This window comes from Pezoporus occidentalis, unplaced genomic scaffold (assembly GCF_034315485.1).
Source record: "Pezoporus occidentalis ecotype Australia unplaced genomic scaffold, CSIRO_AGI_Poc_V1 ctg46, whole genome shotgun sequence".
Taxonomy (NCBI): Eukaryota; Metazoa; Chordata; class Aves; order Psittaciformes; family Psittacidae; genus Pezoporus; species Pezoporus occidentalis.
The window spans coordinates 8,210,634-8,238,089 of record NW_026915791.1 but is presented as its reverse complement, the minus strand read 5'-3'; the positions used below and the strand labels follow the sequence as shown (position 1 = coordinate 8,238,089).

Here is a 27,456-nt window from a genome sequence, read left to right as displayed (position 1 = left end):
ATGTGATGGTTTCGTCCCCTGTTGATGTGTCTGCTCCCTCTGTTGTACCGTAGTTTTGTGAACAGGAGGCAGGAGGAGCAACTGTATTGTTATGTTTAACAGCTCTGGTGAGTATTTGGGGGCCAGGAGCTGCTGTGCTGCCACCTCCTTTGCTGTAGCACTGTGCCTGCAGCCCAAGCACCTTGGATGGAAGTAGTAGAGAGCAGCCTGTGCCTGCAAACCCATAGCCCCTCCTGGTGCCCCTGTTATTTAATGCTCAAATGACTGTCACGAATGCCTGGGAAAAGGGCTGTGTGTGGAATAATGTTTGAAATCTATTTTAAAAAGAAACACAAAAAAAAAAACAAACCACCTGTAAATGTTCTTTTTATTAGATAGTGGAGCTAATTTATCCTGTATTCCCTACTGTAATGCTTTTTTATATTGAAAGGATTTGGTTTTGGTAATATAAAGCAGAACACAAGCCTCAAGCACTCTCTGCACGGATTTTGTGTGCGTTTCTTAAGAAAAAAAAGTAAAAAAAAAAAAAATAAAAGAAAGATATTGTGACAGTGAAGTGAAACAGCTTTAATTTTCACTATTTGCTCGGTGGTAAGTACAGTCACTTTCTTTACCAGAGGAGAAAGAATGAACTCAGGTACAGCAGCTAAAATGAGGTATAAACTGAAGTGTCCCATTCTCCTCCTATGCCCCCCTCCCCACCCCAAGTAAAAACCCCTTGACCAGAAAGGAGGCCAGCTTAGGACAGACAGAACCTCTCCTTTGGCACCAGCTCCAGTTTGCCAGCTATTAGGTAGGTGTGAATAAGGTGATGGAGGGAGTGATGTGAATGATGAGCTTCCTTCACCCTCAACAGTGAGGGCTCGATGAACACAAGGGTTTGGGTCCATCTCTGGCAGAGAAAAGGGGTCAGCCTTGGTGCTGGCTTGTACCCGCTGGGGAGCACAACTCCCAGCCCTGCATATTATACAAATGCAGGTAATTCCTCACAGGTTCCTCTGGGAGAGGGTTTCAGTCCAAGGCCTTTCTCACAGTTTAACATAAGGAAACTGAGGCCTGTGGAGATGGAGTTGTTTTTCTTCAGCAGATCAGTAGCAGAGCGTGAAGTGATGCCTCAAGCTTTGGATCCCAAATCATATGCTCAACCGCCACCTGCAGCTGCGATGCCTGCACTTCTGTCCTTAAGGATGAAGTTCTATACAAACATTTCAGCATCCTCCTCCCTTTTCCCCCATTCACAACAGGGTGAAGACAACCAGCTCAGTTGGGTTCTGGCAGCACTGTGGATGCTCTGCCTGGGCTCCATCCTCAAGCCGCCCTGAGAAACTCTGTCTTCGACCTCATCTGCTACAAACTCACCTCCTTAAGTGGGCCTGGCCATGTTTCTCCTGCTGCACCTTGCTGATGAGATGGGAATAGGCCAGGGACCACAGCCTTTGCTAGGCAGAGGCATCCATTTGCCCCTTCTCACTTAGTTGTAGAAGTAGTATACAACCCCAGTCCCATTCCATGCTTCCTATATGGTCCATTATAGCAAGATGGAGCAAGAAGCATGAAGATAAAAGAACTTCTTCATCTCTCCCCATTCAGGACCAGGTACCAAGTAGCATGAAATCTCCTACGTGGCTGCTCTCTATGTTGGAGCAGAAAACATTGGCAAAACTCAAAGTGGTTTCACTGTGCTAAGATTTGCAGAGGCAGCTGCTAAGCATGGACAGAAGAGTCCCACCTCACCTGATTTAAAGCTCCTTTGGAAAGCTGCTTCCTTCCCACCTGATTTAACCATCAAGAGGTCTTTGGAGAACTGCTGTCACATAGTGCACTAACTCATTTCTCTCACCTGCAGCCATCTACAGATCCAGAGTCATAACTAAGCTCCTAGAACCTGCAGCCAGCACACATGGGAGGACAGCATTAAAGGGACCTTCCATTTCCTTCTTATACAAAATTGCTTTTGCTGTGGTCAGTTTTACTTGTCATTCCTAGAAATGTATCTCCCACCCCCAAAAAACCCCACGATCAAGCTGTGTATACATTCGTGTGACCCCCAAAACACAAAGAATCAAGCTTCACGTACCTATACCAACAACTACAGCCAAAGTGCTGCACTGATGCCACTACAGCTGCCTATGCAAGTGGTGTGCAGGGTGAGAGCAAAGCCATCACACACAGCTCCCACACGCAGCACCATTCTGTCTGATTTGTGGTACCCACCAGGCTGCACTTGATCATTTCCTGCCCCACAGGGAAAAGGTTTCCCTCTTAAAGACCAGTTCTTCCACCTGAACAGGAAGGCTCCTCTTGTATCTAAGTTTTAGTTGCTCAGTATCATATCTGGGAGATGCTGAAAGCAGCTTGGCAGGCACGTGTTCATGGCAGGCTCCAGGATTCAGGATGTTGCCTCTCCATTGGACTTTCTTCTCAGGGAAGGAAGAATTACAATTGTGATGTTTCCTGGTCCAAGTATTCCCAATATTCTCACCTGACAGACGTTCTGCATGGCCAGTAGGTACAATGCACACAGTGTCCCAAGTTTACGCAGCTGCTTCTAAATGCCAAAAGCACTAACACAACATACAGTAACTACCCACTACCTTCTTCTAACTCTACTAAGATATTAAATAGCCGTAGATCCCGGTCTCACCAGCAGCTTGAGCATTGTTGTTCACACAAGCATTTCTATTTCAATAGGCATCTTTATACTGGGATTTTGGGATGTCTGCTCTATTCCAGGGCATGCTTTGATCCAGTCAACAGTAGTGCATGAGTAAGAAGTCCATATCCTGTACACAGACCTTGGGGCTTTAAGTCACATGGAGAACAAAAAATGCCACCCTCCAGCTGCGGACAGGGATAATCTGCAAGGAAAGCACTAGGAAGTACAGCAGCTAGCGCTGTTAAGCCCAGGAGGTGTTGGAGAAACTAGCCAGTGAGTACTAAAGCACATTTCATCTGTCCTTGACTGAGCTACAGAAGGAAACGATGCCTTCATGTGCCCTGCTCCTTGCTTTCTTCATCCCAGTAAAGTATCTTAATGCTACAACCTTTGGTCCTCTCTGCCCCATCCCTGGCAGTGTTCAAGGCCAGGCTGGATGGGGCTTGGAGCAACCTGCTCTAGTGGAAGGTGTCCCTGCCTGCGCCAGGGGGTTGGAACTGGATGAGCTTTAAGGTCCTTTTCAACCCAAACCATTCTGTCATTCTGTGATGCCTGCACACTAGCAGAGCTGGAACACCATCTTCCACAGCTGGGGCTCATCGCTACTGATCAGTATCATCAGTACTGATGCTCACTCTGCTCTTACAAGTAACCACAACAGCATTCCAGCCCCTGCTTAGCTAAAGCATCAGACCTACCTCACACCCCCCCACTACTACCATCAGTAAAGCTGCACTTGTAGGAAGTGTTCTGGTGTGAAGAGGACAGAACCCCAGCCTAGAAACTTCAAGAAACATCCCATGCAAGGGGATGTCTTTGTGCTCAGTGGACCGTTTCCAATAGCTTCCTTCACTTCCCACATACCACAGTTCAAGCTGCTTTGCTGTTCCCAGTGCTGTCCCTGCAAAGGGACCAAACAAGGGATCTCCATCTTCTTTTCCTCCTGCCGAGCTTTGCACAGCACCCAGTGCAGAACTACAAGCGAGGTAGCCTCTCTGGCAGCAAGGAAGGAAGAAGAGCTGTTGGCAAAGCACTGAACTCAACCTAGCCCCATCCAGGTCCCCAGGCAGTCCATACAGGCTAAAAGGAAAGCGGGATGTACATAAGGACATTCCCCACCAGGCAAGTGGCCAGGCTTACAGTGGGAGCAGCAGCATCCTTTGTTGGCTATCTCACCATCCTGCCTCCTCAGGGATTTGGTTGCAATGTGCTGGTCTTAGTTTGTGCTTTGTTCTAGCGGGTTCCGAGCCTGTGATCCCATCAGCCAGTTCCATCCTGCAAAGAAACTGGCTCTTCCCTGAGCCTGCCAGGCTCACACACCTCCCTGAGCCTTCCTCCCACTGCTCCTCACCTCCTGCAGAAGGACTGGGGATGCTGCTCCCCCCCCATTTAACCAGGCAATGCCACCAGCACCGGGTTACACACTGATTCATGCCGGTAAAGTGGAAAAGGAGGAAACCCCTTTAGAACCAAAAGGGACTAACAAAATAAACCAAAAAGAAATGAAAGTTATAATTATAATGCAAAATTACCGACACAAACCCCCCCTCCCCATAACAAAAAGCCCAGGATTTAGACTTTCTTGGGACGGCGTCCAACTTGGTAGTAATAATAAATGCTGATGAGGATGAAGAGGACTCTGCTGACCAGGAGGAGCATGGCACCGGTGGCTATCCGGCTACTCTCAACCAGGGAGACGGTAGTAACTGGAGGAGAAGGAGGGAGACAAGGCAGAGGTTGGTGGTGAAGAAACAGATGCGGCCAAACAGCACAAAGCTGTTTTGTGCTGCCCTCTAACGTGGTGACTTAGCGAGGCCTGCTGAGCCTTGGGAGCACAGCAGCTTTCAGCGCAGGCTCAAACACATGAACCCAAGGCAGAGGCTCTTAACTTGATTTCACAGCCTTGAAGTTAGCCACAGACCCACAGAGCTCTAAACCCAGCCCCACATCCCAGTGGCCACAATCTGAACAGGTCACTCAAGCCAATAGAAGTTTCCACCATGCTCTGGTATTAACTGTGGATGCTGCGTGTTCCTGAGCTTGCTCTGTGGCTTGGCCACATCAATGCTGTTAAATATTTTACAGCTTTAGGAGCATCCACAACATGCACATAATCCATGCGCACTGAGCATCTCTCCTTTTGATTACCACTGCATAGCCCATATCTGAACCAGCTACCTTATAACACAGTGAGCTTCCAATCTACACATAAAAGAACCCCCTTCACCGTTAAATATAGATAAGCTCCCTAGAAACAAACTGAACTGTTATTCTCTGGTTTGGCAAGACTGAACATCCCCCTTTTTAGTGTAGGTTGCTGCAGTCTTATTAGCCACAGGTTCTAGGCAGCCCGCTCCACAGTAAAACCAGTGATGGCTGTGAAGATCAGGGTGGTTTAGGGGAGAATAAATCCATAAATCCTAAGAGGAAGATGTTTGCCCTGTACCCGGGCACCTTTCAGTGAGCAGCCCAAAGCAGAGGCTACTCCATGGGGAGGAAAAGGGAGATGCTATAGGGAAGATGCTCCCATGGCCAGGTTATCTTTGCCTGCAGAGCAAAGGAGCCATCTCCAGCAAAAGCTGGAGACAACCAGGGATCGGGTGCTCCTCCGGCTGCGCCAGCAAATCCCCATCAGCTGATTCCACTATGACCCCTCAGAGCCTCACCCCACAACTCCTTCAGCCTGGAGTTTACTCCATCAGACCCAAAGGCACAGCTCCAATTTCATATACAGTCCCACCAATGGTTCTCCTGCCCACTTCTCCCTCTTCCCTGCATGCTTTGGGGTACACAGCATGTACCCTCACCCTTTGCATCCTCCTCTTCCTCCCTTCCGGATGGCCGCAGCTACTCACCCAGGAACTGCACGGCAAAGTAGCAGGCCTCGGTCAGCAGGGTCCAGCGGATAATCACCTTTTCCGCCGTGTAGAGAGCGTTCCACATGATGAGAGAGATGCCTGCAGAGGGGGAGCACAGCAGAGCTGCCCCAGGGGCTCAGGAAGGGGCAACCGGTGCCCAAGAGAGATGTTTCTGCCTCCCATGGATGAAGGGATAAACGGAAGGGGGGAGGGATGCAAGAAAGGAGGGAGGAAGGAATGGATTGATAGAAGTAAGAAGGAAGGTAACAAGGGATGGATGGATGGATGGATGGATGGATGGATGGATGGATGGATGGATGGATGGATGGATGGAAGAAGGAAGGTAAGAAGGGATGGATAGAAGGAAGAAGAAGGTAAGAAGGGGTGGATGGATGGAAGGAAGGAGGAAGGTAAGAAGGGATGGATGGAAGAAAGGAGGAAGGTAACGAGGGATGGATGGAAGGAGGAAGGTAACAAGGGATGGATGGAAGGAAGGAGGAAGGTAACAAAGGATGGATGGAAGAAAGGAGGAAGGTAACAAGGGATGGATGGAAGAAAGGAGGAAGGTAACAAGGGATGGATGGAAGAAAGGAGGAAGGTAACAAGGGATGGATAGAAGAAAGGAGGAAGGTAACAAGGGATGGATGGATGGATGGATGGATGGAAGGAAGGAGGAAGGTAACAAGGGATGGATAGAAGAAAGGAGGAAGGTAACAAGGGATGGATAGAAGAAAGGAGGAAGGTAACAAGGGATGGATGGAAGAAAGGAGGAAGGTAACAAGGGATGGATGGAAGGAAGGAGGAAGGTAACAAGGGATGGATAGAAGAAAGGAGGAAGGTAACAAGGGATGGATGGATGGAAGGAAGGAGGAAGGTAACAAGGGATGGATGGAAGGAAGGAGGACGGTAACAAGGGATGGATGGAAGGAAGGAGGAAGGTAACAAGGGATGGATGGAAGGAAGGACGAAGGGAGGGACAGACGCGCCGTGCCCGCTGCAGTCCCAGCCCCAGCCGCGAGGTGCTGCTGCAGGCTGCGGGACGGACCGGCCGGCACCGGCATCCCGCAACCGCCGGCCTCAGCCCCTCCGACCCCACATAACCAAGCCAACCCACCCCATTGCCAGCCCCTACCTGCCCTTTGCTGCCTGCGGCTCCAAAGAGGCACGGGTGGGCACGCAGAAGGTGCAGTCCCGGTGCTGAGCTACACAAACCCCGTGTCTTGAATTCCTCCACTCGTTTACAGACCGTTTCTCTAAGCTCCCTGCACCTTCCTGTCCTTTGCTCCCCACCTCTTCGGTCCCCTGCATGGGACTCTCCCGGGATGCCATCGCTTGCCCCTTCTCTCTTCCCACTCCCACGAAAAGGGTCTGCTCCCAGTTTCATCCCGGTATGGGTGCATGGGACCTTCCTGGGATCCCATTGCCTGTCTCTTCTCTCTTCCCACTCCCATGAGGAAGGTCTGGTCCCAGCTTCATCCCCAGCAGCCCACCTCTCAGTGCCCTATCTCCCAGCCCATCTCCAAGCTCCCTTTGTTGGGGCACTTGGGATACACCCCTGATACTAGGGCATGCACATCCACCCCTTCTTACCCTACCTGCAACGAGCCTGAGCCCCTCCTAGGAAAAAGCATCAGTAGCTGAGCTTTTCAAAATACCCCTAAACAATTTCTTTGCTAAGAACAGATGTTCTCCTCTCCCACTGCAGCTGTCCAGCCCTACACGGGCTTTGCCCCCTCCTGCTGATTTGGCATCACTCATCCCTTCACTCTGCATGGCAGCAGCATGCCCTGGGTACAGCAGCACAGCACTCACTAAGGAGGGCTCCTCCATAGAGCCGGATGGGAATCTTGCTGCTCGCCGGTTCCTCCTCGAAGACGGCATCGTAAAGCTGGTCAGGGAAAGCAAGCGCCTGGCAGGGGCAAGGAGAGACTCAGCAGCCTGCATTGGACATCAAAACGTGCCCTCTGGGGCAGCAGCGTTCCAGCATCAGCCTTTATGGGACTGGAGCTGCTGGCCAGGAAATGGGGAATTAAGGACATGCAAGAAATATCAGTGTCAGCTCCTGGCTTCGTGGCTGGTTTCTACAGCCGAGGGTGCTGTGCTGCGTGTGGTTTATGACTCTGCTAATGAAAACAGAGCCTGGTGATGGGAGCAAACCACCAAGGACGCTGCCGGCAAAACCTATTACTGAGACATGGTGAGGGCAAAGGCCTTGCAAGAGGAAGCAGCAGCAGCAGCTGCTGGAGGCAGGGAAGGGGGATAAATGCCAAGGAGCCAGGCTGGGGCACCTCTTTCACAGCAGGGAGCTGGTGGTGCCCAGGACCACATCCCTCACTTACCATGATGGCAACCCCCGAAAACATGACGGCAGAAACCAGCTGCCAGACCCTGTGAGAGAGGGAAGAGAGGACCCGGTGTGAGCAGACCCATAGCTTGTGCTTCACAAAGCATCCCTGCTGCCTGCTCCGCTGTCAGCGTTCATACTCCCACATCCCACTGTGGAGGCAGCCAGGAGCCTCCCATGAGGGTATGGGCTCCCCACACACCGATAGCTCCAGCCTCAGCACACAGACCAGCCTTGGTGAGGCAGATCCAAGACCCTCTTCACCTAAGCAGAGAAAGGAAGTGACCCCGCCAATAGGACAGTGCTCAGCAGGGTCCCAGACCAGGAGCTCCTCCAGCCCCATAGAGGCCCTGTAGTCTGCAGCATCTACTGTGGGAGAAGAGGTTGAGGGCCTCAGGGTTATTTCACAGAGCCATAGAACGGCTTTGGTTTTGGAAGGGACCTTAAAGCTCATCCAGTTCCAATCCTTTCCCACGGGCAGGGACACCTTCCACTAGAGCAGCTTGCTCCAAGCCCCTGTGTCCAACCTGGCTTTGAACACTGCCAGGGATGGGGCAGCCACAGCTTCTCTGGGCACCCTGTGCCAGCGCCTCAGCACCCTCACAGGGAAGAGCTTCTGCCTAATGTCTAGAATAAATCTACTGTGGGGGAATAAAGCAGAGCTGGGCTAGTCCTGTGGCTCTGAGAAGCCCCTGCATGGAGCAGTGATGCTGGCACAGCAGCAGAGCTGGTGGCAGCAGCCAGCGCTGTCAGGGATGCTGTGGTTCAGGGCCCACAGATGACCCAGCTCCAAGGTAGCCCAATAGCTTACCTGAGCCCCAGTGGTTCCCGGACAGCAAACTTGATTTCATTGCCCAATACTTGGCTAATCTGAAATTCAAATAGAAGACACAAGGTGACTGAGCAAACCTTTCCCCAGTCTTTAGGCTGCATTTGGAAGCCCTAAAATGCATACCTAACCTCATGTGGGAGTTTACCTCCAAGAGGGCTGGAAGAGGACATGGGATTCACTTGTGACTCCTTGGTCCCTACACCTGCCAAAGGCTGCCTTGATTTCCACCAGGAGCTGCAGCCTCTACTGCTCCTTTAGTGGATAAGCCACCTGCAGCACGGGGCTGGAGCAGGGTTAACATTATCTTGTGTCTCCTCTTACCTACCTAAGTAGGGAAATGTCTCCTTCCACATGCCACCTGCATGTCACATCCCCATAGAGAAGGATGTAGGAGCATCCATCCCACTCTCACGTGCACACTGCCTAGAGCAATGCCTGGCTATGATTACCCCAGACCACACAGGTGGGAAGGCTACACCAGTGACAGGAAAAGGTACTGGGGGAGCTTTTGGAGAGCTCTGTGCTTCTCCCCACATGCAGGCAGGAGCTGGGCAATGCCCTGCCAGCATGTTCTCCAGAGTGCATCTGCGACAGGGCTCCTATGGGGACTCACCTCCAGCTCTGGTACTTCCCTGAAACAGGCTGGCTTGCCTCCAACCTCTCTTCTGAGAGGCACGGCTTAAACTGCTGCTCCAGTGTCCAGGCTGGTGGGCACTGGTGGTACAATGGTCTGATGGTACCTCATGGGTGTCTTGGCAATGGATTAAAGCAGCCTGAGGGTCGAGCTCACCCCATTACCATTTGGGTCAGCGCCTGCGTACCCAGCAGGCTCCACAACCCATCTCTACTCAAAGACATCACTGCTTGTGCCACTTGGCCTTCACCCTCCCTTTCCAGGAGCCCCACAGAGCCCTGGTTTTGGCTACAGACGTTAGATCCTAAAGACCCCCCCCACACCACCTCGGTTTTCCCAGGTAGAAGCTCTCTTCTCCATCATTACCACACAAGGGCTTCCCATACCTTTGAGCGATGCACCTCGCCGTCATCATCCTCCCCGCCGACCCCCAGGATCTTGCGTGTCTTCAGCCTGCTCACCAGGTCGGTCTGGCTGTGCTTCTTCATCAGCGGCGGGGGCTGCTTCGCCGCCATGGTGGGGCCCTCGGCTGCCAGGTGGGAAGCAGTCACATGAAATTCCACGAGGATCAGGAGGAAAAGCCCAGCCACGGCCACGGAATGCTCCTGTTAGGCTGGAAGATGGGTCCTCATCGTCCCGGGGCAGGGAGCCGGCTGGCCCCGGCTAGGGGCAGCTCATCTCAAGGTGATCCTGCTGTCACCAGGATCTGCTGAGGGGGACGGGGAAGAAATATAATCAGATCAGAGTGGCTTTAGCATAGGCAGTTAGCTATAAATGCTTTTGACCTACAAAGTGTAGTTTAGCTGGGGGCTGCAGGGATAGGACAAAAGGTGGTGGATTCAGACTGAAACAGGGGAGATTAATGTTAGGTATAAGGAAGAACTTTACTGTGAGGGTGGTGAAACACTGGAACAGGTTGCCCAAGGAAGCTGTGAATGCTCCATCTTTGGCAGTGTTCAAGGCCAGGTTGGACAGGGGCTTGGAGGAACCTGGTGTAGTGTGAGGCATCCCTGCCTATGGGGCTAGATTGGATGAGCTTTAAGTTCTTTCCAACCTAAACCATTCTGTGATTCTATGATTCTATTCCAGCATAAGGCAGCGCCCAGCAGTACCTCTTTCTTGTTTCCCAGATGAAGGGGATTAAATGCTTCCTAAACCTGGGTAATTACAGTCATTAAGTGATGCCTTGCCTTTTGTCTTTCCCTATGCCATACATCACACCCTTCAGCTGCTATTTCAGGCCAAAGGACACAAACCTCAGCTTTTTACTCGTGTGTCCCCTCAGATACTGCAGCCCCCATTTGTCTTCATTTCATCTTGGATTAGCTGAACACAAACACGTTTTCCTCTTTGCCACTTCACCCTCCCACACCAAGGCACGAGACACAGCTAATCCAGCCTAAGCCAGCACAGGACTCAAGCACAGTCCCAAGCCCTAGCCAAGCCTTCCCATGGCTGCCCCAGGAAGAGGCGATTTACACTCATGGTTAAAGACTTCATGAGTCTTTTGGGAGTCATAAAAGAAGGTGCCAGTTATTTTGGCATGGCGCATGCAAGTGTTGTCCTGCTGCCTCGTGAGGGATTTCCCTCTTGCAGGAAACCCCTTCCCTGTGGGTGTCAACACAAGAGCGGACAGTCGTGCCTGTGAGTACCCGATATAACCCTTTCTGTAAGGCAAAGCCAAGAGGTCTCACTGGGACAGTACAAAGACTGAATCCCATGATCAAGGATTTAATAAGACCCTCTCAGCAGACCACAGGCAAAATGCCTTTTAGCTACTGGAGGCTTTGCAAGTGCTTCTTTGGGATTGCAGAAGGTTTTGTTGGCTTGTGGGGTTTTTTGCTCTTATTCCACTCAATAACCAAGTCCTGGAAAGGCAGCTCAGAGCCAGATGCAGCAACCAGGGTCTAGAAATACTGCAGAAGGGGACAATGGAAAACAACCACTCAGGAGGAAGGTGGGAGCTGTATCTACTCGTACCTCCACTCAAGCACAAGGCAAGAAGCTTACTACTACGTAGTAGAAAAGTTTGGATTTACCCTGTCTGGATTTTGCCAACCCAAATAACTTGTGTGTACTCAAACCTAGATAATCTACACATAAAATCCACCCCATAAACCAAACTGATGTGTCACAAAAGACCTCTGATGTCTTTTACTACAGATCCTGTAGTGCTTTCTCCTCCTGGCAGACCCAGACTCACAAGGTTGGATGTCGAGTGGTTTCTCACCACTGCTGCTGAAACCAGAGACCTGTTGCTGTGGTATTTCTAGCCCAGCATTTTCTGACCAAAGCTCTCCAGCACAATCCAGCCCTATTAGGACCACTCCAAGGCCACCCTACATCCTTCACCTGCCCCAACACAGCTCCTGGGACATGGGGACGACATTCCCAAGTGAAGGGCTGATGCATGGTACCCAGTGAGGACCCTCATATCCCTGTAAAGGTGCTGGGTATCTATTTGGCCACTCTCCCTCCCCTCCATGCTTTGGAGGGGAATAAAGCAAAGTCCTTCCCAAAGCCCTGCTAGCTGAGGGAACAGTCTAAGCAGCAGCATCCTTCTGGCGTGGGTCACCAAAGCCCTACCAAGGGATGAGAGACCTGAGGCTTGATGGTCTTGGTAGGGCTTTGGGTGCTGAGTGTGCTGGGTTCCTTCATGATTTTCAGAAGAAAAAAGAATAGCTTTAAAGCAAAGAAAGTGTCATTTCTGAAGTAATTAATTCCTAATCATACAATCACAGCATTGTCTGTATCATTAACATGACTTCGGTTTTTCAACACGGTGTAGTTTTAATTAAACAAACCCTTAGATATATTTTTCCTCTTCCTTTGTAACACAAATTAACTTTTTCTCATTAGTGGCAAAGAATAAATTAACTGTGTAATCAGCAACTATTACTTGGTCACTTCTGGAAGGGTTATTGCCAGGTAGTTTGTATGCAGTGGCTGGAGAATGGTTATGAAATAACAATTAATGGTCATGAAATAAGCATTTCAAGACACTGGCACAGGGTGCCCAGAAAAGCTGTGGCTGCCCCATCCCTGGCAGTGCTCAAGGCCAGGTTGGATGGGGCTTGGAGCAACCTGCTCTAGGGGAAGGTGCCCCTGCCCATGGCAGAGATTGGAACTGGATGAGCCTTAAGGTCCTTTCCAACCCAAACCCACTGATTCTTGCCAGGAAAAGCTGCTGCCTGCACCTCCTTCTCTGTCCTCATGATCAGAAATGGCAAAGGAAGGGAAGATGGGACAGGTGAAAAAGAAAACGAAAAGGAAGGAGAGAAAAGAAAGGGAGGAAAGGAAAACAAACCAAAACATCTTCATATCTAGAGAATCTGTCCTTAGGGCAAGAAGCAAAGGAAGGTGATGGAGGCTGAAGGGGGCAGGCACTCCATGACTCACCAGTGAAGACAGCACTGAACACCTCTGTGATTACAGAGGCAGTTTTGCAACTATAATCATGGACCAAAAGATCAAAATTTGCCTTTATCAGTTGTCTCCCCAGTTACTTTCAGGGCAGGAGCTTGTGGAAATTCACCCACATCATCATTAACACTGTTCTCCCCTTAAGAATTCCCCCTAGTTTGTGGTAAACCACTGGCCAAGAGCCAGGACAACACAGGCCAGATGCAAATGCCAACAAAGCAATCACTGAAGGCCATGCTGGTACATAAACCCACGCTCCTACTGTTCTATGCACAGCTATGGGCATGGCCCCACAGCCAGTCCCACGTCTCATTACACCCATCTTCCAGAGAAAGAGCCAGTCTAACAAATACTGAATAGTAACGAATAATGAGCTAATGAATGCATTGGTGTGAATTCAATGACATTCAGATAGAAGATGCCAAGGATTTGAAAACATTATACTTACATTATCCTGATACAGTGACAATTTAGAGGATGTTTTCTATTAGCCTGTGTGTTTCCAAAGGGGAACCTCCACCTCCTCTTTCTCCTGAGATTCTTTCTTCCTTAATCCTATTTCTGAGCATCCCAGGGGCTGTGCAGATCAATCACCATAAACAGGCAATTCCCACTGCCTGTCACAGCTCTCAGTGATGGGCAGTGCCTGTGTGCAGTAGAAAGAGGTGCTTTCTTCCTCCAAAATCCCTTCTCATCGCAGGCTCCTTTCAGGATCTCTTCCCTTGCTCAGCTGTTCAGCATACTGCACTCAATGCTGATAGCTACTGCTTAGTGGTGCAAAGAAACCTCACTGGTGCCACAGTAATGATAGCTCAATCTCTCCCCACCTCCACAGCTCTTCCCCCAGCATCTCTGTTTCCCTCCCAGTGTCTGGAGTGAAGAGGAGCTCTGCAGCACAGGAGAGAGGAGACTCAGCCACACACAGGATGCTGCAGCAGCCAGAGCTGTGCACCCGTCGAGGGATGCTTGCAGCTCCTCAAGAGGGGAACCAGACCCCAGTCCTGCAGGCACCTTAAGTTGAGCACCTATAGCATCATGAAGCATCACTCTCCCCACCTCTCACGTGGTTTGGGTTGGAAGGGACCTTAAAGATCATCCAGTTCTAACCCCCTGCCATGGGCAAAAGACACTACATCAGGCTGCTCAAAACCTCATCCCACTTGGCCTTGAGCACTGCCAGGGATGGGGCATCCACACTGAGATACTTGGAGCTGGGGTTTTCCCACAGCACTGAGGCAAACTGTGTGAGGAAGCTAATTAAAGGAAATTAATGATTTCTCCCATGCCAGCACATGGCTTTGCACATGTGGGCTAGCAAAACATCTTAAACCAACCCCAGAATAATGTGCAGGTTTTGCTAGGAGGAATATACTTCTACCCATGCCCCGGCGGAGGGGTGTAAGCTCTCTACCCTGGAGAAGAGAAACTTCTCCCAAAGCAGTTTATGCAGGTCAGGAAGCCTCAGAGACCTGCAGGGAATGAAACTTGATCAAGCCAAAAATAACCTGATGCTCAGGCAGTACAAAACAATTAGCACTCAGCCACCACAGCAGCACAATGCGGCTGGCACAGTCTGTACACCCAAGCAACGGGGAGACTTCAGAGCTCTCACCTGTAACAAGCCAGGTACACGGGACTCCCTTCCCACATCAACACCAGCCCTTTCCCTACAGAAGGCTCTTTGCAACACCAGCAGGAGACATTTCTTGCCAGAGGTTCATCCCCAACTCTGCTACAGCCCTGCTGCTTCCTTACGCAACTCCAACAGGCACAGGGACACTGTGTCCTCCCTATGGAAAAACCTATAAACCCATACAGATATCCTGCTGTCTGGGTTTACACATGAGGAAAATGCAAAGCAAAATCCTTAGGTCAAAGAGCATCCTCACCGGGTGCCTCCAGACCATCTGCAGACAAAGTCCAGACCACAAAGAGCACATCCAGAGCTCACCCTGCAGATTAGATATGCCCCATGCAAGTTAGATATACCCCATGTAGGTTAGACATGCCTCATGGCCAGACATGGCTGGATGCCCTTCAACACTGGTTGTGAGCCCTGCAGAGCTGCCCATGGCCACAGAGGTGTAAGGTGGCAGTGCCCTGTGCCTACAGCAGCTCCAGCAATCACTAAGTCAAGGGATGCAGCCAGCATCACACTAAGCAGGGGACAATGAAACCTCTGCAGCCTGATGGGGAGGAAAAGAGTTAAATTGTGTTGCTTACTCTGTTTGGAATACAGGCATAAGAGGACATCCAAAGCCTGTTCAGCCTTTCCCATGCATCCTGAACTCTCCCTAATGCCTGATTTAGAGCTTCATCCCTTGCACAGGCTTAGCCCCTGCATCCTCCTCCACGCTGCTCTATTCCCACTGCCCCCAAGCACTGCAGCTCTTGCCCACAAGCTCCCCATGGCCATAAAAACATCCTGCCCCAAGAAAGCACCTCTACTGGGACCAAGCCACAGCATCTGGGAGGTATGGCCCAGCTCAAGGATTTTACTGCCCATAGGTTTCACATTTCCTTTTGCAGGGACCACAGGAAAGTTCCTTTCCGTGTCACAGGACATGTTATATAGCAATCAAAACCTGCAAAGTGCTTGGTTTCCCCAGAACAAGGCAGAATAAACTGTGTTGCTTTACTAGCTTCTCAAAGGGGAGCTATAATTAAACACAGCAATCACACTCCTGCTCACCACCTGCAGCAATGCATCAACCCTTCCACGGCAAGCCAGGTCTCCCAGGCTTGACCTGGGGACAGAAATGCTTGTTTGCCACACACTGCATGGCTATGGCCACCAGCACACATGACACCCCACAGGGGTGGATACCTGGCCCCACTGCAGCCCCACTGCATGGGCATGGAGGGCTCCCGACATGGGGTCAAACAGGATTCACATTTCATCCATCACACACGTGCTCATCTGCTGCTTCAGTGGCTCCCATCTGGATTATTTACATACAACACCATCCCCTCCAACATCATCCTCCTCCCCACTGCTAAAGCTTTCAGATTAGCTGACTGCAGCAATCCATCCCCCAGTGCCACCCTTGAAGCTGCTCTAGTGGAAGATGCCCCTGCAGTGGGTCAGAACTGGATGAGCTCTAAGGTCCCTGCCAACCCAAACCATTCTATGTGCCAGGGAGCCTCAGCCCGCAGCCCCTCATTGTCCCCACCATCAAGCAGTGAAGTTCCCTAGGGAGCTGGGAGGATGGAGCAAAAGGGAAATAAGACATATTGTGATCGGGTCCTGTTTGTCTTTAAGGGCATTAAAAGAGAAGAATTCTTCCATTTCCCAGCTGCCTTAGGCAGGTGTTTGTGGGAGACAGTCCCAGAAGCTTAGTGGGCCATCTGTCCTGCAGATGATTGCTACAGGGAAACATTAGAAGCGAAAATAAAACCCATATGCACACATACACACACAGAACCACCAAAAATCCCAGAGTAAATCAACCCTTGCTACTGGAAAAGAGCAGCTTTGAAAAGCCAGGAGAAGCCTTCAACCAAACAGGGTGATAGAGGTCAGTTTTACACTAAATCTGATGCGACCCTACATTTCATCTCTGCCTCACACCTGAGGCATGACACTGTCTCAAGAAAGTGTATGCTTGAGCAGGGAAAAGCCCAGACCCACAAGGCTGACCCACAACACTGCTGAATACTGGATTGTCATAGTGCAATGGGGCTTCTTGGGAGGTTGGAACTCTATGATCTTAAGGTCCTTTCCAACCCAAACCATTCTATGGTTCTGTGATTCTTGGTACTTCTTCCCCCAACAACCTCAAACCTCCCCAGATTTCCTTTCCACCCTGTCCCCAAGCATCTGATAACTTCCTTTCACAAACCTAGGAAGCTGGTACCCTTCTTTCCCAACAATCCCCCACCTATGTCCCTTTCCATAACTCAAGGGAAAACCATAAGAGATTACAATCTGGGAGATTCAGTCCCCTCAGTGACACAGGAGCACTGTACACTGTCACCGAGGCAGTGATTTCAAAGCCATTCTTGATGGATTCCCCCCTAAAAGAAGATGACCTACACCTCCAGCAACAGTATTCCTATGCCTGCAGCCCAGTAGCTTACTCAGCACAATGCAACTACTGCAACTTATAAGCTACCAATATGCCTACAACCTTGAAATGGAAGATGAAATGAGGCTGTGCTCCTCCAGCACCCCAAGAGCAGGTTCCCAACCTGTTTCATGGGTGGATTTGCAGCCTCAGCTTGAGAAGAGCTGCTGCAGGATGCCCCAGCACCATCAGCTTCTTTTTCTTCCATTTCTATAGAAAACAAAGGGTTCCTCTTCTCCCACAGTCTGTCATGATATGACCAGATGTGCAGTCTAGGCTCACACAAAGGGAGGGGAAAAGGGCAGACGAATACATTTGCATTAAGCAGGGAGATTGCCTTTTGGTCTAGCCAGGATATTTCCTGAGTCCCAGGCACACAGGCACTCACAGGACTCATGCCTCAGCTTGTGTAAGCAGTAAAGTTTGCTTCCATGGCACAGATGTCCTGTAAATCAGCCTTGATAGGAAATGGCTCAAGTGACCATCAATCAGCAGCTGAGTTGTCACCAGCCCCCACGTTGTAAAGCATTCCCGTAGTTACATCCTGTAAGAGCATATTAATTATATCTAATTTGTAACTAATAATATGTTAATAAATCAAGCCTATATTATTTCACTATAAATATACAAATAAAGGGTATGGTTTGATTCATGTGGACTCACTTTGAGTCCCATCTCTTGAGGCTGGTTACTAAAGACAACTCATGCTGCTGGAATAGACAGAATACTTTGGCATTCACCTATATTTTAGCCTCAGGGGTGAAAAGAGCCACAGGGAGCAGTCTGTTGCAGACTTCCTGCTGGGAGATGCCATTAACAGCCTTGACTTCTGCTTCTAGGTTAACCATTTATTGTGTTAGGAACCAGTGTCACCTTTCAACCCTCAGCCTTGGATCACCACTCAGGCCCATCGCTGCAGCTTGGGAACACATCCTTGCATCCTCCCTAAGCAGTTTGCCAACATTAAGCCCTTCTCATTCGTATACAATTACAACTCCAGGTTTATCACTCCCCTGTGGCTCTTTAAGCTTGAAATAAGCACAGGCACGCAGACAAGCTCGGGAAGTTGCTTAGCAAAAACACGATGGAGAAGGCCTCCCAACAAAACACATACTTCAACCACTTGGTAGCCTATCCCCAAGTGGCAAAAATCTCCCTCTGACACCTTGGAGGTTTCTATAGCAACAGGTTAAGGCTAAAAATGTTAGATGCAAAATTCCCCCGTGCTGGGCAGACAGGAGCTGGGGAGGACAGATTTAGAAGGGAAACTTCTAAATAGCTGCTGACAGAGCTAGCACAGGCTCTGCTAACTCATGAGTCGGTGGTGAAACAGCGTAAAAGAAATTCCTAGCAACCTGCTAGCAGTGCAGGTACACAGGGATGTGTCTATGGAGCACCAGCCTGAAGCATCCCCCAGAGCCACAGCATCCCCCAGAATAAGGAGGAGCCACACGTATCCTGCATCGAAGCACTTGGAAGTGGAAAGAGCTGTTTTCAGGAGCAGAATTACAGCCCAGCATCCAGAGTAGGAAGCCTGAAAGCCAAAATACTTGGCTTATAGGATAATAATACTTGGATTATAGGTTTGATAGTGCTGCTGCCTCTCCATGCAATGGAGACCGGGTCATGTAACTGCTCATACCTCTGGTTTCCCAATTGTATATGAAAAGAAAACCTACCACCCAACTTCAAACTCATGCTCAGCAGGTATTTAACATTTCAAAGGTGACTGCCGAAGCACCATATCCCACCAGTGCTGACTGCATGGTTGTGATACCCTGTCCTGCTGAGGAAGGCTATGGGCTCCTGTGCAGCACTCGGTTCATTACACACTATGTGTCAGAGGCAGAAATGCCCTTACTGGCATTTTCCCGAGTAACAGCCAGCTTAGCATGACATCTGTTCTGTATCTGTCTGTATTTTGTACCTATCTGTATTCCCTGCTGGCAGGAGAAAACACTTTGGAAACATTGGGGTGAACCTCACATCAGCATCGCCTTTGCTCCCCCTGGTCAGGCTCAACCCACAGCATAAAACCCAAGCAGCCACAGTTCAGTGCGGTGCAACACAGGGGAGAGGCAACTGAGAACCAGCATGGTTCTCAAGCCAAACAGTCCTGAAGGACCCGCAGGCTCTCACCACACACCCTGCAGGAGCTCACACCAACCTGACCTTGCTTTTAGTTGCTGCTGAGTCAGGGGAAAGCGCTCTGCGTGCATGAGCGTACGTGTATGCGCACGTCTGCTTATGCATGAGCTGTCAACTCAGCGCAGATCAACAAGGCTTTCTGAATTCCCCCACTGTGAAGTGTGTGACATTTAATCTCAGCCCTCCTTTTAGGATTTCATAATGCGCATTATCAGCAAACGGGGACTCTGCACACAAGTACCCCTCAGAAAGCTTTCAGCACAGAAAGGATATAATATCAAGGAGATTGAAAAAGACAATGCCTCTCCTGCCTGAGAGGTTCTCCAGCTTCCACAGAAGGCCAGTGCGTGTGGACTATGAGGATCACACACAGAGCCTGTCCCCACCCCATAATAAGAGCATTTCATAGGTGGAGAGTGGTGCATGGAAGCAGCAACTATAACATGAACCTATAGCTGTCCTTACCTCCCTCTTTTTGGCTCCCTGGGGTATAGGCAGGGTGAGCCATCCCCCAGAGGTGTCTATTTTAGGTGTCATGGTTTAAGCATCATCTTGCAGATAGCATGCATCATCTCCTGCAATGGCTTACCTCTTTCCATAGATAACAGGAGGAGCCTAGATGAGTGAGACTGGGGCTTTGATTGCTTTTATATGGATGGACAGGGCAGGTTCTTGATCCCCACAGTCAGCTTTTCAGTACTCAATCCTAGGCAAACACTGCACCACTTTTGCCCATCCTCACAACACGGAATCACACTTTGGGATTATAGAAAACCCTAGATAGCAACCTGCAAGGAAAGGGGTTCCCTTCTCTTCTGTTAGGCATGGAGAAGGTATGTCCTAAGTGACTCTTAGTCACAGCCACAAAGGATGCACATCAGCCTAAGGATCTAAAGCAAGAATTCTCTTCTTATAGCAGAGAGGTTACAAATGGGTGGATGTCAGTGCATGGCATCAATAGCTTTGGTGGTAGGAATAGCCTTGAGAAGAACTGAGAGGACCCACAGTCATCTCTCCTGGTGATAAGAGAGAAGCCTTAGGAAAGCAAGGATAAAGGCACCAAGGACTAGTCCTCCTCCCTGCCTTTGTTTGACTCCTCAGGGACAAGGAGGCAACAGGAACACCCAGGAAACAAAGTGCTAACAGCAGCAGCACTGGCAAATCAGAGTCTCAAGAAACCAGTGTTTCCAGATGCCCCATCTCTATGATCAAGGGTTATTTAAGGACCTTCCCTTGGTTCCACACTTTTAAGTCTCAGACACTCAGATAACAGCAACCTCCAGCACTATTAGCATCATACAGCAGTGTGTGTATACACACACACAGTGCTTTGCTGCTGTGTATATCTCTATATATACATGTCTATCAGCAAGCATATAGCTCAGCCTCCCGCTTAAAAGAGCTCATGGCACAGAAGCGTCAGGGTTTAGTCAACACTTTCCCCATTACTTTACCTGTAATGACATTCTGTGCAGCCGTGGCTCTGGGGGTTGCAGGCTTGTCTCTTCTCCCTCGTGTTCTTTGCAAACACAAATGACAGGCACTTGGTTTGCATGGTGATGTGATGCAGGGAATAAATTGGCTGGAGGGTATAAGCTCAACTGCTTTATTATACCTCCAACCATCAACCCTCAGTGCATCCTGCTTGCCCAGAGGTTTAAGCAGTGGACACTGACACAGCTCACACAAGGGACTTGTTGAATAAGTGATGTGCAGCACCAGAGGGTTTAGCAGCAGGCAAGGCAATATCACAGTCATACATCCCACTGAACAAACAGTTGCACTGGGCAAGGCAATGGGGAAGGAGGTGGGATGATGCAGTATAGGTGCCTGCTCTTCGGAAGCACACCAGGTCTTACAGAGCCCCCATCAGCAATGCTGGTATTAAACAGCTACATTTTATTCTCACTTACCATGAAAACAACCTGGGAATGTGCCGACAGATGGTCTAAAATCTTCAAACCTGTTTGGCGCAGACTTTGACTCCTGACACATTTCCACTTTCTATGAAGCAGTGTTTGGAGCTATTTATTACTATTAAGCAGCTTCTACAGTAACTTTTTTCCCAGGCCACAAAGAAGATTTTGGTGAAAAACCAGTACCACCCAGTTCCCCTGGACCCAGTATTGCAGGGTTTGAGTTTTCCTCCTCCCCTCTGTGAGGACACAGCTTGCATTGAGCTGGGCTTGTTCAGCCTAGAGAAGAGAGGATTCCAGGGAGACCTTAGAGCAGCTTCCAATACCTGAAGGGGCTGACAAGAAACCTGGAGAGGGGCTTTTTACAGGGCCTGTAGTGACAGGACAAGAGGGAATGGCTTTAACCTACCAGAGTGGAGATTGAGATGAGCTCTTAGGCAGAAGCTCTTCCCTGTGAGGGTGCTGAGGCACTGGCACAGGGTGCCCAGAGAAGCTGTGGCTGCCCCATCCCTTGGACGGGCCTTGGAGCAAGCTGCTCTAGTGGAAGGTGACCCTGCCCATGGCAGGGGTTGGAGCTGGATGGGATTTAAACTCCCTTCCAATACAAACTATTCTGGGATTCTATGATTTCTACCTCCTGGGTATAACACCAAGCATTTACCAAGAATGGTTTGCCAAGCAACTGACATTGAACGTCAACAGAAGGATTCAGAGGGACTTAAAACCATGAACCTTTAAGATACCTTGTTTCCTAAGAGAATAGCTTGCTTCCTGGAACTCCTTTGCTGCTGGCAATACGTCCCCCCATTTCTGTAACAGGCTCCTGTTACAGCATGCCTGCACCCAGGCTGTGCCCAAGCCATCGCCCATGTATCTTGTTACCAGCAACACCATACAGGGACCAGTGAGGATGCTGCCTACATCACAGAATCCCAGACTGGCTTGGGTTGGAAGGCACCTTAAAGCTCATCCAGTTCCAACCCCTGCCATGGGCAGGGACACCTTCCACTAGAGCAGCTTGTTCCAAGCCCCTGTGTCCAACCTGGCCTTGAACACTGCCAGGGATGGGGCAGCCACAGCTTCTCTGGGCACCCTGTGCCAGCGCCTCAGCACCCTCACAGGGAAGAGCTTCTGCCTAATATCCAATCTTAACCTCCCTTGTGTCGATTTAAACCCCAGCAGGGTCTGGAGTGATTTTAGGGCTCAGCAGTGGTATCCCCAAAATATCCTCTGCCAGCTGGAAAAGCTTTTTAAGTCTTTCCACAACCACAACCAAGCAGACACCAGGGGTTTGTATTTCACTCGTGTAAGATGGCACCACCACGAAAGAGCGCTCCTGCTGCCCTCACAGGTCACTGAATGAAAGCATACTTAGACAAAAACACCAGCTGAGTCACCCACAATAGTTTCCTGGAGACTTGTAGGGTTTCTCTATAGGTCTGGCTGCTGACACAACCTCTAACTGTTGACTTTCTCAACCCAGGCAGGATACAGCTGAAAACAAGAGGGGCTGAAAGCCTTTGTGTGCTGCTCTGCCTGCACCTGCCTTCCTCCTGCCCCTCTGGGCTAGCAGTTGAAGTCCTGCCTGATTTCAATAAGAAAAGGAGGGATTTCTCCCTCCGAAAGCAGCGGCAGGCAGCTGCCAAGGGGATGATGTGCTAATCTCCCTATGAAACACAGAATCCCTTCAAACAATGAGGTTGTCGGTGGGCAGTGTCATCAGTCACTCCTCTGCGCGCATCTCCGGCTACATCAACTCCTACTGCTAATGCCGCTCCCCAGGAGACCGGACTACAGAATCACTCTGATTTATTTCTAACTGCTTCTCGCCCCATGCTCTCCTCCTCGCCTTTGACTTAAATTGTCTGACTCCGAATCCCTAACAAAAACTCCTAGGAAGCTCTGCAGCAATGGAGCCGGCTACCAGTCCGTACACTCAGGCTTCTGATTCGGGCCCTATAGGTTCACCACCAGCACCAACAGAAGCCTCTCACCTTTAGCATTAAACCCATCTATGACTGTTTTCTCATTTCCCTGCTTTGGCAGCAAATCTTTCCCCCCCTCCTCCTCACAACTACAGTGGTTGTTGGTATAAATCTGGTCTAGAGCTTTCTTCCAGACTGTGGATTTAGAAATCCTCTGGGATGTCCAAAATGATGATCCCATGATACCCTCTAGGTCCTTGGTTTTGCCCTGTAAGATAGACTGGGTAAGGGTCCAACCAAGGCCTGGTAGAGATGGGTCAAGTACAGCCTAGGCAAGGATTTCCCCATCAAAACCAATGCATAAACGTGCTCAGTAAAGTCCCTGTTTTGCATACAGAGGGATAGAAAGACATTTAGGGATTTAGCTAACTGATGAGGGGGAGAAATGTACCACACTGTGAAGCCCAGATGGAAAGTTTGCTGCTGGGGTTTGAGCTACAGCACTGGCCACTGTGCAGTAGGTTATTCAGCAAGACCCTGTGCATCTCCCAGTCTCATTGTCTCCATCTGTCATTGGGGTCAGTCACACTCACCAGCACCACAGATGGGCACCGAAACACTCCATGATGTATTAACCCTTGCAGATCACATAAAGCTTCAAACAGCAGAAAACCAAGAGGGCCAGAGAGTCATTTGTCATTTCCCTTTGTGTCTGAACCATTCAAGTATCTTTGGTTATAGCTGGGTTTCTCTTTATGAGCATCTTTCAGCATCTTGCATAAAAACACTTCAACCATGGAGTGAGCTCGTGCTAGCGTGCGATCCCCAGACAGAGCCAAACCCCTGTTTTCCAAGGGAAGGCAGGAAGCAATGTGAACACCTGCTCAACCCTTAAGTATTGTTCTTCGTGGTTTGGAGAAAGTCCCAATACATGTGGGGGCCAGCATTGGGTCTTTTCCTCCCAAACCTTGTTTTCATATCCCTACGTCAAAAACACAAAACCCTGAAGATCTGCTTTCTATAAAAAAATGTTCCAATAGTGCCAAGGTCACCAAACCCTTCCCCCTGGAGCCAGGCCAGGAGCAGAACATAAACAATCTCAACATCTTTCTGGTGCACGTGTGCTGTTTTCTTCCTGTGCAAGGGGAAGGCTTGAAACCAAACCCATAGCACTAAGAAGAAATACTCCTCCACTTCATGGTCCCATTGGTCTCTTCTCACTCTTGACAGCCCAGGAGAGCACCCAGGTCAATATGAAGCCTCCTGGGCAGCTCACCCTGCCTGCAACAGAAGGAGATGCTCTTGTGTTCTAGCAGCATTTAGCCATTCTCATTAGAAATCTGGGGACCTATTGGGCTGGGACTAAGCACACACACAGCAAGGAATATGTCACGATGCAAACAGCTCAAAGTGATGCTTGGAACTGGCATGTGGAACCATCCCTCCCAGCCCCAGTCCCTGCTATTGAACACTCTGACCTTCAGGGAGCTGCAGGACAAGTGAACACCAGCTGCAGATGTACTCTGGGCATTTTGCACACTTCAGCACTCGATGCTCAGTGAGAACAATAGGAAAACGTTTCCCTTTGGATCAGGCCCCAGCCTCCGAGCAGCTCTGAATAGACAAAAAGCCTGAGGGCAGAGCATCTCTGTGGTTTATTATCAATGGCCACCACGAGCCCCGCCTCGATGTCCATCTGTGGAGATGCTCTCGTGCTCCCATCTCTCTACAATAAATCCTCATACAGACCCACAAGCAGAAGGGATCAACTTCCCCTGACACTGTATGGCAGACATCACCTCCCCAGAGAAAAGCCCCCTCAACCTTGCTCTGCACAGCAGACAAAGAGCAAGAACACACGGACACGTTCTGAAGCAACCAAGTTCCATTTTGCCATCAGTACCCAGCCCCTGTCTGCTGAGGGCACCAGGACACTGTATGTTCGTGGTGTCCCTCACAATGTGCATGCATCAGGTGTATTTATGCAACCCAGCTGAGATATGGTTAGGGCTAGTTGAGGCGCCTTCATGCTTAGTCTTAGCTCTTGCTTAATTTTGGGTTTCACTAAAACCTAAGAAAACTTTATCCCAATGGAAACTCCCCTTCCTGAACAGTAACTACTATTTATTTGTTTAAAAAGCACTTTCCTCATCCACAGACTGTTATTCAGCAGCTTCTGCTTTAGTGCAAATAGAGTTACTAAGCAAGTTATTTTTGCCAAGTCCAGAATAGCCAGTGCTCTTGCATACTCTGTAGTTTCTCATGGCTCAGCTGTACTGGTGGTAGCCCTAATGTCAACAAGGGCTTTGGTTGCTGCTGGCATTTGTAACTGCCAGCCTCTGCAGACAGAGGAGATGGATTAAATGGTACCCATTTAAGTACTTGGAGCTCGGGCTTTGCTGGCCCTGTCTCTTGAGCAGCTGTGAGAAGGACAGGGACATTGCTCATGTAAGGGAAAGACTCCACTCAGTCCAGCCCTATGCAGTGCAGTGGCAGGGCAAGGAGCACACGCTGAATCATAGAATGATTTGGGTTGGAAAGGACCTTAAGATCATCCAGTTCCAACCTCTTGCCATGGGCTGCTTCTTCCTCAGCCTGGTTTGCTTAGAGCTGCACTCACCAGGAAAGCCCTAAAGCTGCTGCTGCTGCTCTAGACAGAGCAATGCACTTGATCAGCAGAGATAAAAGTAGCATCTCATTGTGGAGGGACACGCGAGTGTCCAGGCAGGGATGCAGAGCCTGCTGAGAGCTGCCTCTTCTCACCTTCCCCTTCTGTGATGGCCAGGGCTTGTCCCATCTCCTCTCCCCAGCTCACTCTTGCATCACAGCTCTCATGCATCCCTCTCCCTTCATGCCCTTCCAAGTTCCAACCTCTCCCCCATGGCCAAGCCCTCCCTGCAGCCAGCACTCCCCAGGGATACATCCCATGGAAGCGAAGCCGGCCAGCCTCCCTCATCCCAGTCCCAAGGGACTCAGCCACCGAGACTGACTTCCCAGCCTCCCCATTCAGCCGCCCGTTTGGGGACCACAGTCTTTCCTCCTGTGGCTTTTCCCGAGCAAGCAGCTGAAGGATAAGCACTTCCAGGAAGGCAGCGGCACGGGACTCCCTTGGAGTGGAGCGACAGCCACAAAGCTCCCAGCCAAGGCACCCCCCCGCACATCACCTCACGGCTACAGTCCCCCCGTGCCGCCGGGTACCCTGCCACCCTCCCACCGGGATGCAGCGCTCCACCACCTCCTCCTCCTTCACTCATCCCACACGGACCGCGCACGGCCAGGACGGAGAACACAGTCCCGCTGCAGCCGTGCTCGGGCAACACACGGGCTGCTCCCACCGTCCACCTATCCATCCATCCATCCATCCATCCATCCATCCATCCATCCATCCATCCATCCACCCCGACACCGCGGAGCCACCTCCGAGGGACACGACGAGGTCCGCGCCCCCGAAACCCCCGGTTACGGAGCCGCCGTCGGGCGGCGCGGGGGGCAGCGCACGGTACTCACCGCCCTAATGCACGTCCCACCGGCGGCAGCAGCAGCGCGGGGCGGGGGGGGGTCCGTCCCCAGGTCTCGTTGCGGCTACCCCATGGGCGAAGCGATCCAGACTGAGCCCGGCCCCGCTCGGCACCGCCTTTACCGCGCCCGCCCGCCCCGCCCGGGCCGGCCCACAGCGGGCGGGACCCACCGCTGCCACCGCCCGACGGGGCGGCCCCGTGGGGAAGCAGCGGATGCGTGCGCGGCAGGGGATGGGTGCGCGTTACCTGCGGGTTCCGTGCGGGTTACGCGGGGGAACAAAAAGCAGAGGCCAAGGGCCTTGGGAGGGAAGGAGGGAAGAAGGGGGGGGTGTGGGAATCAATCGTTAACGTGGAGCAACAAAAGGCTGGGAAGGAGCCAGAGGGGTGTTTCACCTCCGTGTGTTCAAGAGGGTCTGGGGGAAGAGGGATTGCCCCAGTCCTTCCCTGCAATACAAACGGGGCTTCGGACATTCTGGTTATGGGTGCGTGGTGCTGAGCACTGTTACACAATTCCCTGTGATGGGCGAAAGAGAATAAACGTGGGCACAGGGAAACAGACTTGTTTTACCCAAGTGAGCTGGTGCGGGGGAAGAGCCTGGCTTTGGTTCTGCAGGGGAGCTGCAGGGTCGGCTGTCCCCCTCATCCTCAACCAGAGCCTGTCTTGGTGTGGGGCTCACATCACTGCAAATCCAGCAAGGTAGCAGGTTAATGTTGCATTTAGCTAAGAGCAGATGGGATTGTAAGGAAAGAGAATGACTGTGGTAAACAGCAAACGCTGGGGACACGGAGGGGTGGCAGCGGTGGGGCAGCTCCTTGGATGCAGCATCCTCGGGATGCTGCTCCTTGGATTTCTGTTGCGTTTGACCCAGCTCATTTCAGTGTAGAGGTTTAGAGGAGGAGCATGGAAACAGGAGCAGGGCGATGTGCTGGGTGAGGGAAACAGAGAGGCAGGATGGGGTGGGAACCTTCGGGCTTGCTTTAACCTCATGCACAAAGCCTAATGGGGAACCACATCCTGAACCATCCAGTGTGATGAGGTCATTGCAAACACAAGGGTGTCCTGTTAGAAACCGATGGCTCATCTGCTGGGAACTGGGCTGAAACCTCTCATTTCACAGAAGCCAAGTAATGAATC

At 50.7% G+C, this 27,456-nt stretch overlaps 1 protein-coding gene across 3 annotated transcripts; it reads right to left on the bottom strand.

Annotated features, from left to right (window-relative positions):
- Window positions 1-327: 327 nt before the first annotated feature.
- Window positions 328-26,346, bottom strand: TP53I11 (tumor protein p53 inducible protein 11). 3 transcript variants are annotated; one of them, XM_062635975.1, is made up of 7 exons: window positions 26,311-26,346; window positions 9,711-10,033; window positions 8,670-8,728; window positions 7,854-7,902; window positions 7,327-7,423; window positions 5,512-5,613; window positions 328-4,362 (listed from the first exon to the last, which is right to left on the bottom strand). In XM_062635975.1, exons 2-7 carry the CDS (start codon window positions 9,837-9,839, stop codon window positions 4,229-4,231), a joined length of 570 nt encoding a protein of 189 aa, XP_062491959.1. In that variant the 5' UTR covers window positions 9,840-10,033; window positions 26,311-26,346; the 3' UTR covers window positions 328-4,228. The 3 variants fall into 3 exon arrangements, with proteins under 3 accessions (XP_062491959.1, XP_062491960.1, XP_062491958.1); XM_062635976.1 differs by having other exon boundaries at window positions 9,711-10,030; XM_062635974.1 differs by lacking the exon at window positions 26,311-26,346 and adding an exon at window positions 13,196-13,524.
- Between the last annotated feature and the right edge of the window lie 1,110 nt (window positions 26,347-27,456).

What these genes read in the sequence shown, in the direction of transcription:
- TP53I11 (XM_062635975.1), bottom strand. Translation starts at nt 9,839, where the DNA reads ATGGCGGCGAAGCAGCCCCCGCCGCTGATGAAGAAGCACAGCCAGACC. An exon ending in TTTCGGGGGTTGCCATCATG is followed by an intron (nt 7,424 to 7,853) that starts GTAAGTGAGGGA and finishes TGCCCCTGCCAG; the next exon opens with GCGCTTGCTTTCCCTGACCA. An exon ending in CTATGGAGGAGCCCTCCTTA is followed by an intron (nt 5,614 to 7,326) that starts GTGAGTGCTGTG and finishes CCCCCTCTGCAG; the next exon opens with GCATCTCTCTCATCATGTGG.